Here is a 16,872-nt window from a genome sequence, read left to right as displayed (position 1 = left end):
AAAAAAACATCTTAATCACTCTGAAATAAATAGCAGGAAGAAAAGAAAAAGCCTCAAAGACTATTAACTTTTTGATTGTTTTATAGCTGAGCAATTTCTTTTAGCTTCATGTACAGTCCTGTTGCAGACTCCCAGTTTTCTGGCTTCTGTAGTTGATGGCGCTCCATAGCAAAGTCCAAGTACTCCTGCATGTTTGGGTCCCCACATGTAGCTATTGATAGGCTTGCCTCAGGAAAGCCATCCAATTCAGTGTGTTCAATTTCAAATCCACAGTCTCTGGAGCCAAATCTATAGAAGACATAACAGCATTTACTTAAATTTAAGTAAAAAAAAAAAAAAAAAAAAGAAAAAAAAAAGACAGTAGCTGAAAACACATGTCCTTGCTCTCTTTGTACAATGTGAGACACAAGTAAACATTTTATTATCGGTTATATTAGCATATGTTCATGAAGTATTTTATATTTCCATACAAAAATAATGTGCTCATATTTGTTTGTTACATAAGTGTTTATTATTTCCAATATAAAAATCATAAATGTCTATCGCCCTCATGATTATTTACGACTGTTATAGGAATCATTAGACAAGTATTTGAATTCTTGCCAAGAGAGTGACGAGAAGAAAGATCCGACTATCTTTCACATACATGTTTGTTAAATATTAAGCCAGCAGGCAGTTGGCTTGGCTTAGTAAAGACTTGAAACAGGATAAAACACAGAGCTTGATTTTGAATCTGGATCTGGATCTGAGTGCTGGTGGGCATATTTGCTTGTTTGAGTTTAGCCAGAACCAGACTAGCTGTTTCTTCTGGTCTTTGTGCTAAACTAAGATAACCGGCTGCAGATGGTTAGCTGTGAAACTCTCTCAGTATTTTCCTTTCATGTCACCATCTCATGCCGCACACTTTATGTTTCACTCTCCAGGGTAAACTGCAGGATGGAAAGGTGATCGACTCATCACTGTCTCTGGACCCTCTTGTTGTCGAGCTGGGGAAGAGGACAGTCATTGCTGGTAAATTGACAGTAAATCCTTTTGTGTCGCTCATTCACTTTGATTTACTCATTTTGTGAGATGCAGCCTGTGCTTGCTTTGCTGATTGACTTTCTCTGTGTGATTTTCTTATCAGGTCTGGAGCAAGCCTTGGTTGGTGTATGTGAAGGGTAAGTGAAGAGTGAAGGTCCACAAGGCTTAACAATACATTTATTCTTCAACAGCCGCATGCGTGAAATTATAAAATTGAATACAACATTTAATGAACAAATCTGAGACTTGCTCTCTCTCAGTAAATGTAATTTGTGTTTCTCTGTCTTTTCAGGCAGAAAATCAAAGCCACTATTCCATCTCACCTTGCTTACGGAAAAAAAGGTTACCCTCCTACGATTCCAGGTACTGAACAGTGTTTGCACTCAACTCACAATTTCACAACTGCGATCATGTAGATTAGCACGATTAAACTGGTTGTCATGCCAACAAATCCCATGAAAAAGACCAAAACCAACAAGGTGTTTCTCAGTATGTATGTATGTATGTATGTATGTATGTATGTATGTATGTATTTATGGCTTATCTGGTCACAACCAGCCCTGAACCCGCTGTGTGAGGACGAACTCTCTTAAGGACTGGTCATAAAATATAGCTCATTCAAAAAAAAGAAAAGAAAAGAAAAGCAGATGCACCTTAAATATTTGTTAGGGACTATTTTCAGCTGCTGATTAATACACATTAGTGTATGTTGGAAATAAACTACAGTGCCCACGCTTATCGTAAGAAAGGATGTGTCACCCACATCAATGTTGTGGCTCACTGATGTGTATCTTTAATTCAGTTTTTTTGGTTGTTGGCAACAAACGAACAATCACAGCCTTTTTCTTTAAATATGTTTAGATGTAATAATATCCTTTGCGCCTTCACTATAATAATACACTGTTGCCCATGAAGTTGGAAGATTTTTACCTCTTCTCAAGACTTTATTGATCAGTCTCTTCCAAACATATCACAGTGAAAATAAATCCACAATTCACCTGATGTGGATGAATAGGAATAAAAAGAGGAATGTGTCTGAAAACAAAATTATTCCAACTTTACGGGCAACAGTGTATACAGTCATCTTGTGTTTCATATTCTCAATATAAATATAACTGGGTGAAATCTTTAAAAAACAAACAAACATTGAATTTGAACTCGATGTGCCGTAGGTGATGCTACTCTTGAGTTCGAGGTGGAGGTGGTTTCCCTGATGCAGCAGACGCAGTGGCAGAAAATGGTCAACGACGTGTTCCCCCTCGTGTGTTTGGCCCTGGTGCCCACTCTGCTCGGCATGGTGGGACTTTACCTCTACAAAAAGGCCAACGCCGAGAAGCCAAGCAAAAAGAAGGCAAAGGATAAGAAGAGCAAGAAGAAATAAGAACAAAAGCACAGAACTATTTAAATAAAATTTTTTAATTCTATTTTGGCTTTTTCATGTTTATTTAGTAATAAGTCATGCTATTAATTAATTACGGCCTTTTGAGTTTAGTGTTTATAATGTGCTTTATTCTAGTAACTGCTGAGTCAGAGATGGTTGGCTGAGACATCATGAGTGCGTGTTGGTCAGAGAAGTTTCAGACACATGAAGTCTTCAATCTGATATCCAGAAACAACAGCATTGGCAGAACATTGTGATAGTTTATTATAAATGGCTGCGTTTATATTTGCCTCTCACTCACATGCACACACTCTATCTCCGAATTTGTTGTACATCCAGCAGTAACTACACACTACATAAGACATAAGACAACAATAAACAATAAATGCAATGTAAAGATCACATGAAGTTATTTAAAAGGTCAGTGGTAGAAGGACCAAATCTTCAAATCTATCGGTACTGCACTGTACCTGCGGCCAACTCGATCTGAAAGAAGACGGCTAGGATCAGCCAGGATAGTCCACACCTTCATCAAAGACCTCACCATGTACATGCATGGAAAGTCACTGGCAGCGAGTTATTGTGCAAGGTGCTCGTCTAAACCAGTGGGAGTAAGTTGGGCTTCAGTATCTTGCCCAAGAACACTTCAACATGCAGACAGGAGGAGCTGGAGCTTACATTGCCACAACCACAATACATAACTGCAACAAATAAAAACTCATCACTAAAAGCAGAGACAAGACTGTAGGTGGTGGCTCTGTTAGAAAGCATCCTTCCCATACAGAACCTATGAAAAGAGGAAGCACAAACAGAAGTATAAAACATAAAAATAGTCCAAGGACACTTTTATGTAAGAGGCAGGACACTTTACTGACATTTTCTTTGGGTGTATTTTATTATATTAAATAACTGCAGTGTGCTTTAGACCTGCTTCTTTATAACCTTGTAAAGGGCAGACCATTTACAAATGCACTTTTAACTGAGAGTCTGATGTAGAAACACTCAACACAATTTAATGTGGCATGTTGCTAAGAGACAGTCTTTGGAGATGATAGGAGCATCATGTGGTGGGTTTAACAAGATACATTTTGCCTAATTTTTAAGGAAGATCAACAGAATATTGAATAAATACGCTGCCCCCATTTATAAATTATGTAGTGGATTTAATAAAATGAAACCTATCATCCTTACTTTGATGTCATCGTGAGCACTGCTGTAGACTAGATGGTATTTGTATGCACAGGAAACGGCAGAATAGTAACTTATCGTACGATCTAAAATTAATTAAGACATAAAGTCATAAAAATCTTGAAATCCTTGAATCCTTGAAAATGATTATGTCTGTTTAATTTTAATCCTTGAATCCTTGAAAATGATTATGTCTGTTTAATTTTCCTCAAAGTTGTATTATTCATGTGTGAAAAACCACACTTCTGTGATCAGGTCATATTTAGAACTTAACATTACTACAAAGTTAAATTCACTTTCAAATCTGACTCAAGTCAGACAGTTAAATAAATAAATTAAGATTTCAATTAAGAGATGTCCCCACATTTGTGGTCTTGACTGGTCTTGAACTAAAATCCAGACTCCTCTTTGTCTGAGACTGAGGCATTTAAAAAGTGGTCTTGAGACTTGAGTAGTAAAACGCTGTATAAAACTAAAACATTACAGCAACATTTAAAAATCAAATGTACAGTACAATCAAACCATGAATAAAAACAGAAATAATCTCTCATTTCATCACTCACGGTAGGTGGATAAATGTAAATCATTCCAGTCAGAAATCTTTTTTTAGATTTCTTGAACATTATTGTTTTACCAGACTATGTCCATAACATGTGTCACATGAATTGACTTGAATAACTATAAATAATAATCTGTAAATAATTATAAAGAGTGCCGTCTATACCTGCTTTATATAGAAAGTGTCATGTGATGACTTCTGTTATGATTTGGAGCTAAGTAAATAAACTTAAATTGAACTGAACACACATATTTATTACATTTTAACACATATATTTATTATATTTCAACACACATATGTATTATATTGTAACACATATATTTATTACATTTCAACACATATATTTATTATATTTTAAGTTTTTAACACACATATATTTATTATATTTTAATACATATATTTATTATATTGTAACATGTATTACATTTTACCACATGTATTTATTATATTTTAACATATATTTATTATCTTGTAACACACATATATTTACTACATTTTAACACATATATTTATTATATTGTAACACATATATATTTATTACACTTTAACACATATATTTATTATATTGTAACACTAGATTTTAATTATATTGTAAGAAATGTATTAACATTTAACACATATATTTATTATATTGTACATATATTTATTTAAATTTGTAACACATATATTTATTTATTGTAACACATGTATTACATTTAACACATAATTTATATATTGTAAAACATATATTAATTATATTTTAACATATATTAACTACATTTTTAACACATCATATTTATTATATTGTAACACATATATATTTATTACATTTCAACACATATATTTATTTATATTGTAACATATTTTATTTATTGTAACACATATATTATTATATTGTAAAATATATTTTTATACATTTCAACACATATATTATTATATTGTTAACATATATTTTTACACTTTACATTTTAACACATATATTTTTTACATTTTGCGTGGAGCTGGAGAACACAGGTGTGCTCGTTTTATTCCACAGCGTTGCTCGACGGCACCGCTTTCCTCCTCCGTGTTGCAGTAACAGATAACTCCGCTCCCTCGGGTGACGCTAGCACAAACATGGAGTACACTGATATCCCTCCGCGAATAAAACATTATTAACGTCATTTTCCTTTTGATATTTGATGTTATTTATTTGTGTTTAATCACACTCAGAACACAAACATTTTAAATAAAAGAAACACAAATAAAACAAGCTTGTATTTCATAAATAAAAAAGATCTCGAGGGCGGGGCGGACAGCTCTACTTCTCGCGGTGCCACCTCTTCCGGTCCTCTTTCCAGCTTCCCGTGCAACATGGTGAGTGTGTTTGAGCGGCGGCCGTGCGGCCAAAACAGAAAAAACCCGACATTTCAGTCGGAAAATCACACATAAATGTCTCTTATTGGGTGTTTTAACCACATAACCGAACATAAATGTAGGAAGTTTTCTTCTAATGTCGCTTAAAAACGATTAAAAACGTGAGCTGGGCCTGGTGCTAGTGTTAGCACGCTAGCCGTTTTGTGCATGTGGACGGAGGAGACTGAACGTGCCGACAGACAAACTCAGAGTGGATTAAATCCACAGTTTAGTTTGACGTGACGGTGTGTCAAATCATTTAAAGCTTAATTATTGTCTTTATTTATTTTATTTTTAACCCTGTGGTGCAATAGCAGCCGGCTCGAGACGCCGCCGCAGCCATCACGCGCACACGGCGTGAAAGATCCACGAGCTAATGCATCAGTAATAAACTATAAATACTGAAATAAATCACAAATTACTGATATTTTGTATCGGCATTGTGATTTGGACTCTTTAAGTGTGGCAGTCTGTCTCTTTATATCCTTTAATTGTTTTTCTGTTGGTCTATGTTTGGGGGAAAAAACATTTAAAGTTGATATTCTACATTTCCAGGAGTGTCACAAACTAAATTTATCTATGGAGCATTTAAAAACGGGACTGTGGCATTAAACTGATGCTCAGTGGTAGGTAGTATTAGGGGCTGTTTTATGTTAAAACTATAGTGAACATGATGTACACATGATACTGTTTGATACATTTTAACTCAGTCCATCGAGACTTAGTTTGAGCAAGGCACCGTTGCCCATTGCTGCAAGTTTACAAGCCGATTAGATTAGATATACTTTATTCATCCCACCATGGGGAAATGTACTTGTTACAGCAGCAGAGGAAAGTGTGGCACACACTACAGGATTAGAAAAACGTAGAAAAAGCAAAAATAACCCACACAGAAATATGGTGCAGCGAAAAAACAATCAATCATCGCTGAGGATAAAAGTGGCATGATATATAGAGTATTGTAATGTAAAGTGACCATAGTGTAAGAAATATTGCAAAGAAACTGACCATGACACAAATAATGTTGCAATTTCTAATAAAAAAATAACTTTCTTACTGTCTTCCAGACCAAGAAAAGGAGGAATAACGGTCGTGCCAAGAAGGGCCGTGGCCACGTGCAGCCCATCCGCTGCACCAACTGTGCCCGCTGCGTCCCCAAGGACAAGGCCATCAAGAAGTTCGTCATCAGGAACATCGTGGAGGCGGCAGCCGTGAGAGACATCTCAGAGGCCAGCGTCTTTGACTGTAAGTGGTGTCTGCTTTTTGTTTTTCATGTCACGTTACAGAGCCGTTGTATTTTCATGTTCTCATCTGTGCCTTTGTCCGCTCTGCAGCTTATGTTCTGCCCAAGCTCTATGTGAAGCTGCACTACTGTGTCAGCTGCGCCATCCACAGTAAGGTGGTGAGGAACCGCTCCTGTGAGGCCAGGAAAGACCGCACGCCACCGCCCAGATTCAGGCCTGCTGTGAGTACCGAACAGTTTCAGTGTAACAATTATTTAAAATTTGGATAATCTGACAGTAAAACAAATGATCATCACCTTTTTTAGATCTAGTAATGCAGCCTTTAATGTTCTTTGATACACCTGTGTTTAACAAGTCACTGTCTGCAGTGAGAAGGCTTTATATCAGAGATTATATAATCTAAATGTCTGTTTCTTTTTCTCCAGGCCGGCGCACCAAGAGCTCCTCCAAAGCCCATGTAAAGCAGAACTTGAAGATGCTGTACACCTGAAGAATAAATTCAAAAAATCTTTACAAAAACTTGAATGTGTGAATCTGTTTTTTTTTCTTTTTCTTTCTCTTTACTAACAATGTTGAATAGTTTTAGGAAAGGACAGGCCTGTCAAGTATTTTATTTGGAATAGACTTTCTTACAGTACAAAACTTACAGTAGTTTAAGATCAAATTACGCAAATGCATAATTACATATGATACACTTAAAAAGGCTCTGCTGTTATTTAAAGCGATATCAAACCATTTACAGGAGGGAGGGGGAGGTTAACAAAAGTAAAAACTGAAGGGAACAAACAGTGCAACAAGAAAAACAAAATACCACAAAACTGGAGTCAGTCTCTTTTTTGAAGTATAATGTTGAACTGTGGAGTAGACGGTTTATTTGGTTGTCCTGGTGACTAAAACGGAAAGATGTCTGGGTTGTAGGTCGAGAAGCAAACAGCATTGGTACCACATGCATCAGGTTCAGAAGCACATTACTGTCTTAAGTGTTGTACATGAAGAAGGAAAAGAAGAAAAATCCAAACTTTCAACTTCAAAATAAAGGATGAATATTTTCATGTGAACTTTTATGAATACAAATATTAAAGGACTGGGGCTCAAAGCGTTTGCTGTTTTTATGCAAAGGCTAAGTTCATGTCTCCTTGGTTCTTTGGCTCCTAGCGGTTCTTGTTTTCATAAATCTGTGTTCGCAACAATAAGAAACCTAGTTCTGGTTTTCTATATACTCTACAGCTTTTTTTTAAGATGGCCAAAAGTATGTGGAGCCTTTTGAAATGTGCAATACTCACAGGAGTAACAACTGAAAAAACCAAGCTTTACAATCAACGTGAGAATCTAAAACTGTTGAGGGATGTCAAACCGAAGCAAAGACCTCAAGCCAAAGGCACAATAATAAAGTCTTACTACACAGAAATCACACCAACAAGAGAAGAATCACACCTGGGCCCTCGTGTAGATACAAGTTGTTGCCTAAAATCAAAATATACACAGTAAATAAAATGTAAATTGATTGATCAAAACATTTTTTTTCCCTCTCATGCAAAGTGACATGACAATCTCAGTGATTTTTCAATGACAACTTTGGTGTCGAATCATTTAAGTCGCTGGCAAACATTTTATCGACTGCAGGGAACTGTGTTTGATTAACTGACTTAACAGTCTCTATTTTTACATTAAGGCAAGATAATTTGATTAAATGAAACTACAACTTTGGAAGAGAAATATTTTCACCGCCTATTTTAAGTGGATGTGTTTCTATACTGGTGAAATCATACTGCATCGTCCGTGACTTTCTCTTTTAAATCTTTTATAGCCTAACTATGTATCCAAACAAATATAGAGCCACTTTAAGAAGGGACTCCTAAAACAAGAGTAAGTTGAGGTAAGCATTTACAAGATTTATTTTGAAAGGGAAACCCCCACATGATCTTTTTAAAATGTTTTCTGCAAAACTAAGTGAAAAAAAAAAAGACGATTTAAACATCTACGAGTTTTTTTTTTTTACTGACAGCAATGAAAAGAGAAATATTACCTTGCAGCTTCTTCCTAATTCATACCGTATGTACAAATATATTCATTTACTTTAACCGTTATTTTCATTTTGCCACTGTAGTAGGGAAAAGTGCTTAACAGTAGGAAGTGGTGGTTCTTTGGCTCGGCCATGGGGGAACCATTATTTGGTACTATACAGAACCACGCTCATGGTGATCTAAAAATAATATGAAAACCAAGTTCTTCTTATTCGTTCTTTCTTTTTTAAATTCCTCTTTATAAAAACAGTATTTCAGAGCGTCTGGAACGTCTAGACCACGACTTAAAAACATGAGCGGTACCGTCCAGGATTCAGTATGTGACAGAACCAAACAACCATTCCAACCATAAACATTCATTTAAAGCCTCGTTCGGTGTTTGTTTGGACTGCAAAAGACTTGATGCTGAAAGAATCTAAATATTCATGAAATCATGTCCAATAGTTAAAATCTCGTTCAATGAGAACATTAATAATTAAGGTTAACGGGCTCAGAACACATGGAGACACGTCTCATCCACGCGTCCTGTTGATTTTTGAGTCCAAATCTGTGATCCGGATTCAACCATCTCTATTGTTTCAGTACCTAAACAGTCAGAATCAATGGCCGACAGTTTTTCTTTTAACTTGACGTATGTTTCAATTTCTGCACCGGAGAATTTATTACAGATCACAACTGATTTTAAACTCTGTGGACTGAAATGTGCTCAAATAAAACATCTTTTTTTTTTAATTAAACCTGCGAGGACGGCGGTAAACTGCCACTCCTCGCTGCACTCATGCACGTCATAGCAGCATGTGCCAAACGCCGTGCACATTTAGTCTTTGATAAATTAGCTGACTTGGTTCTTTGCCGACAAATCAATGAAAATGAACCCTATTTAATTAGAAGAGGAGAGTCAGTAAATTAAAAATCAGCTTCAATGGTCTGTTTCTTGGAAATATGACAGATGGGAGTTTATGTCCTTCAGTCTGGTCAACAAGGTGTGATCAGGGTGAAGAAAGGCACAATACAATGAGATATAACGCCAAAATCATCTTTAAATATAGCATAAATAGATTAGTGTTGCAGTTTGATCTAGTCAGGAAAAGGGGATATGGTTTTAAAGAAACAAAGACCCTAGCCTCTTCAGTAATCTCTAAGATTGTGGCAGTGATACTCCTTTCCTAGTGAGAGTCGCTCTCACGGTTTGACAGAAATGTGCAGGTCATTAATGTATTCCATAAAATAGTTTAATATAATCATAGTATTCTGGCAGGTATCAGTGCAACAAAAGCAGTCATAGGAAAAGAAAAACAAAAACATTTCTGCGCCACACACCATTCACACGAAGGCCTTCATTTTCCACTTCCAAAAAAAACAAACAAAAAAAACAACAACAACAACGCGGGGTCTCTCATGTCCTCTCTCACACACACACACATTATCACACACACTCATTTAGATCTGTCCACCCCACCCCGTTAAAAACAAAAGTGCAGTTATAATTCACGTTCAACCCCCTTAAAACACATATTCGACTTGGACCTGGTCTCTGAGTTTGGTCTGCACCTCGCTTCTCGTAAGAGAATCGACCCCAGGTTTGTTCTTTTCATTGGAGGAGTGTTTTTAGAGCACGGCATTTAAAACTGTGGGTGAGCCTTCATATTAACTGTTTGTTTGTTTTTTTAAACATTGTCTCTGTTAAAGTGCACGAGAAGGGAAAGTTTTCAGGTTATGGACAGAAGTCAGATTTGTCTACCACAATTTGTGCATCAGGTTTTAAATCCTGAATTTTGGAGCAAGGCACATCCGCGGATGAAAAAGTGCATTGGCTCTTCATCTACTCTAGAATACATTTAATTAAAAGTGCAGTTTAAATGGATTCATCGTTCAAAGTGCATTAAGGACCACTATTATAACTTTACACACACAAGCTTACCATTCATGCTGGTACACGTTAACTGTACCAGTGCCTGTTTCAAATATTCATATTCAGTCATGTCATCAGTGTCTTCTTTAGCTTGTGTGCAGACCAAACCCAGCCAGGTCCTTATCTCAGTGTAAAAATAGCTCTAGGTGAAGCAGCTCGTCCACCCTTCCTATCCTCAGTCAAGGATGTGCTCCCCGCGGACGATGTGCGAAGAAAATTCATAGCGGTCCTGGCTGCGGTGGCCGCAGATGTTACACTCAAAAGGCTGGCGGAAACCATGGCAGCCCATGTGGATGGTAAACATGACATGGTCCAGGAAAAGCACGCGGCAGTGCTCGCAACGGAAGGAGCGCACAGCTCGCCCCTCCGCGTCTACGACCCGAAAAGCCTCCCTAGAGGTGGAGGAGGGCGCTGTAGGTGAGCTGGGAGTTGGTGCAACGGCGGGAGGCGGGAGGGCTGAGTGTCCTCCGTCCTCTCGTTCCACCTCCCTGTCTTTGGCGTGGCTGGGACTGTGTCTGTCCCGACTCCTGTGATGTGCAACGGAGGATGGAGGCGCTGGGTGATGGTTGTTGGAGTGGAGAAGATGATGGCCGTTGTTACTGTGCAGGGTCGGAGTCGGAGCAGTGCTGTTGCACGGCTCATCCGGCATGCTCTCTGTGTCCGTGGAGTCCTGGCAACCATTGCTAGGCGAGGGTGCGTGACTTCGACCCGCGGGCAGATCTTCATGACCCTCTGCTGCTTCCCTCCCACCTACACCCACAGCTCCCAGCCCAGCTCCAGTCCCTGTACAATCCAGCCTCGGGCCTAGAGCGACAGGGTTGTGAATGGAGCTGTGGAGAGGCCTGAGTTCTGATAAACATGAAGGGTGAGTGGTGGGAAGGTGTAGAGGCCTCAGTGTGTCTGATACCCCTCCTCCTCCTCCATTACCTGCTACACCGGCGTATTCTCCTCCCAGACCGGTAAAGTGCGGGGCTTCAAGGTCACCTGCGTGCATCTCCCTGTCTTTATCCAAACCAGCGCTGAGCTCATAAGGTGCATCTGCAAGGTTGAGGCGTATGTGCTTCTGTCCTGCAACAGAGAAACACAATCGTATGATACTGTACTATGGAAGTCTGTGAAGACGTACAAACTGCATTTTCAAAAAGTTATAGATTAGATATGTTTAGATATTTAAATATGTGCAGGAAGACTGTTGATGCAAATAACCATCCTGGCTACAAGTGAATAAATTCTAACATTCCTGCAGACGGTTGATTTATACTGTTTGCCCTGAGCCTGTGTCCTCTGCTGTTCGGACCACAACCTTCTCCTTCTGTGACCGGTGGTCACATCACGAGCACAGAGATCAGTACTATTGTTCAAATTCATGCAATCAGTGCTGCTGTTTCCTCAACCTGTCCACACTGAGACCAAATGCTCACCTACAAATTTTTGTGGTGTGGATCTCTTGCGTTTGGTGATGCTGTTGGCGAGCCGATCGATAAATGCCATCTTGTCTGAGGAGGGTTGCAGTAGAGAGTCTGGTATAAACTCTAGCTCTCTCATCTCCTCTCCTGCACAGAGTACAAACAAATTGTAATGTTATTTTTTTGGGGGGGGGGTTCTTGTTACCTAGACAGCATTTGTCCAAAATGTTTAAACTGTATGCCGGTTTTCAGTAGAATCTGAACCGATATTTGGATTTGGAGACTAAATTTCTACCACGACACCATACTGTGATTTAGGTTACTGTCTTTTGTGATAAAAAGACTTGTCATCTCCATGAATGCCATAAAACAGTACCTGTATTCTGTGCACTGGATGGCTGCTGTGACTCCAGACTCTGTAAGTAGCTGTGGCAGCGCTCGCGGTGCTCCTCCAGGGTGCTCTGTTGCTTATAACTACGACCACAGTAACTGCACTTATAAGGCTTCCCTACAGTTGGAGAGGACACTGGGGACGAAGTGAGAGGACAGCGTTGTTATTCATTGTTCATCAGAGGAAAAATTAAATCTCATCATGCTTGAGTTTGTCCTACCTGCGTGAGTGCGAAGGTGGCCGGTGAGTGCATCTCGTCTTCGGCAGGCGTAGCTACAGAAGGGGCATTTAAAGGGCTTCTCTCCCGAGTGCAGCTTGATGTGGCGGAGCAGGTTCCCCTTTTGAGTGAAGGAGGCGCCACACTGGTTACACTGGAACGGCCGCTCGCCTGCGGATAGATCAAACCGAAATTCTTTAACAATGTCTATAGTGTCTGGGACACCGGGCTTCATGTATAAATAATCAGTCTTACAAACAGATTAAGAGATTTTGTATTCCTTGTACAAAAATCTTTTAGAAGGAAATCGACGAGTGGTCCAGACATGTCGTGAGAGTCATGTACAAACAGTCTGACTCTCTCCACAGGGGATAAAACTGCAATTTTTGATGTTAGCTAATATGAAACAAACAACAAAGACAAGCGTAATGCAAAATGAATATCGTGTTCACCGTATCAGCATCATTATGGCTTGCCAATCACCTGTGTGGCTGCGTTTGTGCACCATAAGGACATTAGGCCCGATGCAAATCATTCCACAGATGTCACACTTGAGTTTTCCATTAGGCATCCTGGTGGCTCCGGTTGGCACGATGTCAGGGTTGGTGGGTTCCCTGTAGCCTCCGACAGCGTCAGATCCCGGCTCTGGACCTCCTTCCTCTACCCGCTCCCCTCTTTCATCTTCAGTACTGCGACCTGGGTCTTCATCACTGTACAGCTCCACTTTGATGGAGTTTGCTACACAGCAAACACAAAACAGAGTGAGCATTGATTTACGTGCCATCGCTTTTTAATGATGAGAGTACAACTACGGGTTGGAAAATTCTGGGAATCTCCAAAGTTGGAAACTTTCCATGGGGGAAAAACAGGAATAAACTGGGAATTTACAAACTGATGTTGGCCCTTAACAGGAAGCAGGAAAATATATTTTTGCATAATTTGACTAAAACAACCAGATTTCACACTGCTTTCTATCTATTTCTACAACCTGAACCAGAGCGCAAGACTATTGAAGCCACACATTTGACCCCATGGACTACGTAAAGTGAACTAAGTTTTGATGACATTACGGGGTAAATATATTTGATGTATGGTATTAATGTTTAATTTGCAGATAGCACATGGAAATGTATAGCTGATAAGTTAGATGCTAAATAAGATATAGTTGGCATCATTTCATTGACCATCTATGAGGCTATCTTATCACGATGACAGCTTACCCCCAATTTCCAGTTAATTCCCATAAATTTCCATAGGAAGTTGGAACATTTGGAATATTTCCAAAATTCCCCAGCTTAAATTCCAATGGAAAGTTGCTGGAAATATTCCACTCCTTTTGCAACACTATGTACAACTCTCAGTAACCAAACCAATCAAAATTGTTATTATTAGATGTGTATGTAAGTGTGATCTGAATAATAAAGACGTCTGTACAAACATGTGACATGTCACAGAAAGATTAGATATCCACATATAATGGGAACTAATAAAGAAGTGACTCGAAGAAGATTTTATTTCTTTACTGACCACTGAGCGAGCGACTCGGAGACGTCTCCTTGCTGTTCGGGGTGCTCACTGTCGGACCTCCGAGGGCGCCAGTAAACTCTCTCTCCATTGAGGAGTCTCCGCTAGCTGCAAAACAACAAAAAAAAAAGGAAACAAAAAGCAAGATCTGTTATTTATTTGAACAACACGCAAACATTTGAAGGAGGAAAGTATCATCTGTGACGAGATGAGAGTCCTACCTGATATGTAAGACCGGCCATTGCAGTCATCAACATCCATACTAGTTCAAGCTGAATACTAAAAAAATGACAAGTTATGCCAGAGGTGAAGACCAAAACACACACACTACAAACAGGCAAACACACAGTAGTTACAGGCTTTACATTGCATTGTAAAATCAAAGCCACACATGCAGCTAAACTGGCATCAAACTCAAGTTATGATCAATGACAACAACCTAAAAACACTTAAAAAAAAACTTGCGTAGATCTCAGCTCAACTATCGCCAACTTGTCGGTGCAATAAGTAAGTCGATCAGCCAGGTAACACACTGATATATAACTGGAGGTGACAATACATGTGCTGAAGATCAGCTGATGTAGCTGGGTTCATTAAACAAAACAAAACAAAAAGTGGTTAACCAGCAGCTAAAGTTAGCGCTAACACAGCTGATTTAACCCATGACAACTTTAATAAAGTGGCCGTGAGTGTTAAGATAATCTAACGTTAGACTCATCTGAAACAAACAAAGCGTTTACTTTGACGTTTACAGACATAACGGAGAGACAGAAGTTTACGGATCGGCCTTTCTTTTTTTTTTTTTGGTGGCTAACGTTAGCTGAGCTCAACACTACAACAACAACAACAACATGCTTTGACAGCTCAATAAAAAGCATGCAGCGGAGTTATAACGTCAGCTATGTAAGGGGGACGGCGTTTTTTGTGGCTGACTGGATGCTAAATTGTACATTGAAGCCTCTGCGGCGTCTTGTTTTGAGCCTGAGCTGTGTTAGCCGAGCTAGCCTCCGCGGCTAATGTTTCCTAAACGGTTGCTATGGCAGCCACCGCCTCCCCAATGCTAGCCAGTTAGCTCGCTGATGTAGCACTCCCCCCTCTGTGAAAGACTTTTTACACAAACACAGCAGCACAGCGAAAGGAGTGAGCTATAAAAGTACTTTTAAAAAAAAGGAAAAAAGTTGTTCGGGTTCTCCCGAGTGACAGCTGCGTTACCTGTCCCTGTCTGGGCCGTTTTCACTGAGGTTATTCTTGTATTTTCATCTGCCTGTTTATGACGGCAGCATCTCCCGGCAGCGCTTACCTCCAGCTCCAGAACAAGTTCCGGTTACATCCTCAAATGTGGCTGCCTATCAAGCAGGGAGAGAGTGAGGGAGTGAGAGGAAAACATTATTTCTAATAAATAACATGAGTTACTTGTTGCACAAGAGTCAATAGATTTAGATTTCTTTCTCCTTAGGGTTTATTATAGTGTGTGCCTGTTCTGTGTTGTTACTTGCAATGCTGCTGATCTTTTATAAGGTTTTAGATTTACATATTGTATAGTTACTTGGTTTTTATTTTACTGTTACTGGTTTCATTTAACTGTTATTTATACCTGTGTATATAGTGTTAAATTGGATATCTTATAGGGGTATAGTGTTAAAGGGGATTAATAAAATATTTCTGATTCTGATTTCTGTGTCTATAGATAGATACACGTATCTATATTCATGCATATATATATATATATATATATATATATTTCAAATATGTATATAGTTATTTTCTTCAGGTTTTTATGTTTCTTAAGTTTTATGTTCTTTCTCCTTATACTATTTATACTGTTGTCACCGATTTTTACCTCATAGCTGTACACAGACATGCAAGAAGTAAATAGACACCTTTAATTTGAATTTGAATGAAGGTGTCTATTTACTTCTTGCATATCTTTGTATATAGTGTGTGCCTGTTCTGTGTTGTTACTTGCAATGCTGCTGATCTTTTATAAGGTTTTAGATTTACATATTGCATAGTTCACTGTTACTTGGTTTTTATTTTACTGTTACTGGTTTTATTTAACTGTTATTTATACCTGTGTATATAGTGTTAAATTGGATATATTATAGGTGTATAGTGTTAAAATTTCCCTGCAGGGATTAATACAATATTTCTGATTCTGATTTCTGTGTCTATAGATAGATACACGTATCTATATTCATATATTCATATATATATTTCAAATATGTATATAGTTATTTTCTTCATGTTTTTATGTTTCTTAGTTTTGTTTTATGTTCTTTCTCCTTATACTATTTATACTGTCACCAATTTTTAATTTTTACCTCATACCTGTACACAGACATGCATAAGTAAATAGACAACTTTAATTTGAATTTGAATGAAGGTGTCTATTTACTTCTTGCATGTCTTTGTATATGGTGTGTGCCTGTTCTGTGTTGTTACTTGTAATGCTGCTGATCTTACAAATGTTTGTCAGTGTCTATAGATAGATAAACGTATCCATATTCATGCACATATATATCAGAATCAGGAATACTTGAATAATCCCAGGGGGAAATTAGTTTTGTTACAATACTCCGGGTATACAAACAATATATATATATATATATATATATATATATATATATAC

The 16,872-nt window shown here is 38.3% G+C and overlaps 3 protein-coding genes across 7 annotated transcripts in view; 2 read left to right on the top strand and 1 right to left on the bottom strand.

Moving 5' to 3' along the window:
* The window catches only part of fkbp11 (FKBP prolyl isomerase 11), an 8,131-nt gene extending 5,698 nt beyond the window's left edge, over positions 1–2,433 (top strand). The window contains exons 1-4 of one of the 2 annotated variants that reach the window (XM_027279395.1): positions 532–1,011; positions 1,127–1,160; positions 1,316–1,386; positions 2,196–2,433. In XM_027279395.1, coding sequence (XP_027135196.1) covers positions 894–1,011; positions 1,127–1,160; positions 1,316–1,386; positions 2,196–2,404 — 432 coding nt within the window. In that variant the 5' untranslated portion in view covers positions 532–893 and the 3' untranslated portion in view covers positions 2,405–2,433. Of the gene's footprint in view, positions 1–531; positions 1,012–1,126; positions 1,161–1,315; positions 1,387–2,195 lie in introns of those variants that run through there. The other variant, XM_027279396.1, reaches the window with a different exon arrangement.
* Positions 2,434–5,362: 2,929 nt separating this feature from the next.
* LOC104938406 (40S ribosomal protein S26) lies at positions 5,363–7,290 on the top strand. The gene is made up of 4 exons (XM_019272270.2): positions 5,363–5,486; positions 6,593–6,770; positions 6,860–6,990; positions 7,195–7,290. Exons 1-4 carry the CDS (start codon positions 5,484–5,486, stop codon positions 7,228–7,230), a joined length of 348 nt encoding a protein of 115 aa, XP_019127815.1. The 5' UTR covers positions 5,363–5,483; the 3' UTR covers positions 7,231–7,290.
* Positions 7,291–7,646: 356 nt separating this feature from the next.
* The window catches only part of LOC104938402 (zinc finger protein Eos), a 10,789-nt gene continuing 1,563 nt past the window's right edge, over positions 7,647–16,872 (bottom strand). Inside the window, exons 1-8 of one of the 4 annotated variants that reach the window (XM_027279508.1) lie at positions 15,544–15,598; positions 14,465–14,522; positions 14,247–14,351; positions 13,203–13,457; positions 12,723–12,890; positions 12,488–12,637; positions 12,127–12,258; positions 7,647–11,773 (exon numbers count right to left, since the gene is read on the bottom strand). In XM_027279508.1, coding sequence (XP_027135309.1) covers positions 10,881–11,773; positions 12,127–12,258; positions 12,488–12,637; positions 12,723–12,890; positions 13,203–13,457; positions 14,247–14,351; positions 14,465–14,504 — 1,743 coding nt within the window. In that variant the 5' untranslated portion in view covers positions 14,505–14,522; positions 15,544–15,598 and the 3' untranslated portion in view covers positions 7,647–10,880. Of the gene's footprint in view, positions 11,774–12,126; positions 12,259–12,487; positions 12,638–12,722; positions 12,891–13,202; positions 13,458–14,246; positions 14,352–14,464; positions 14,523–15,455; positions 15,599–16,872 lie in introns of those variants that run through there. The other 3 variants (XM_019272246.2, XM_027279507.1, XM_019272262.2) reach the window with 3 other exon arrangements.

The sequence above is a fragment of the Larimichthys crocea genome, chromosome VI (genome assembly GCF_000972845.2).
Source record: "Larimichthys crocea isolate SSNF chromosome VI, L_crocea_2.0, whole genome shotgun sequence".
NCBI classification, from domain to species: domain Eukaryota; kingdom Metazoa; phylum Chordata; class Actinopteri; family Sciaenidae; genus Larimichthys; species Larimichthys crocea.
This window is presented reverse-complemented; position numbering and strand designations above follow the sequence as displayed.

What these genes read in the sequence shown, in the direction of transcription:
- LOC104938406 (XM_019272270.2), top strand. An exon ending in AGAGGCCAGCGTCTTTGACT is followed by an intron (nt 6,771 to 6,859) that starts GTAAGTGGTGTC and finishes TCCGCTCTGCAG; the next exon opens with CTTATGTTCTGCCCAAGCTC. An exon ending in CGCCCAGATTCAGGCCTGCT is followed by an intron (nt 6,991 to 7,194) that starts GTGAGTACCGAA and finishes CTTTTTCTCCAG; the next exon opens with GCCGGCGCACCAAGAGCTCC.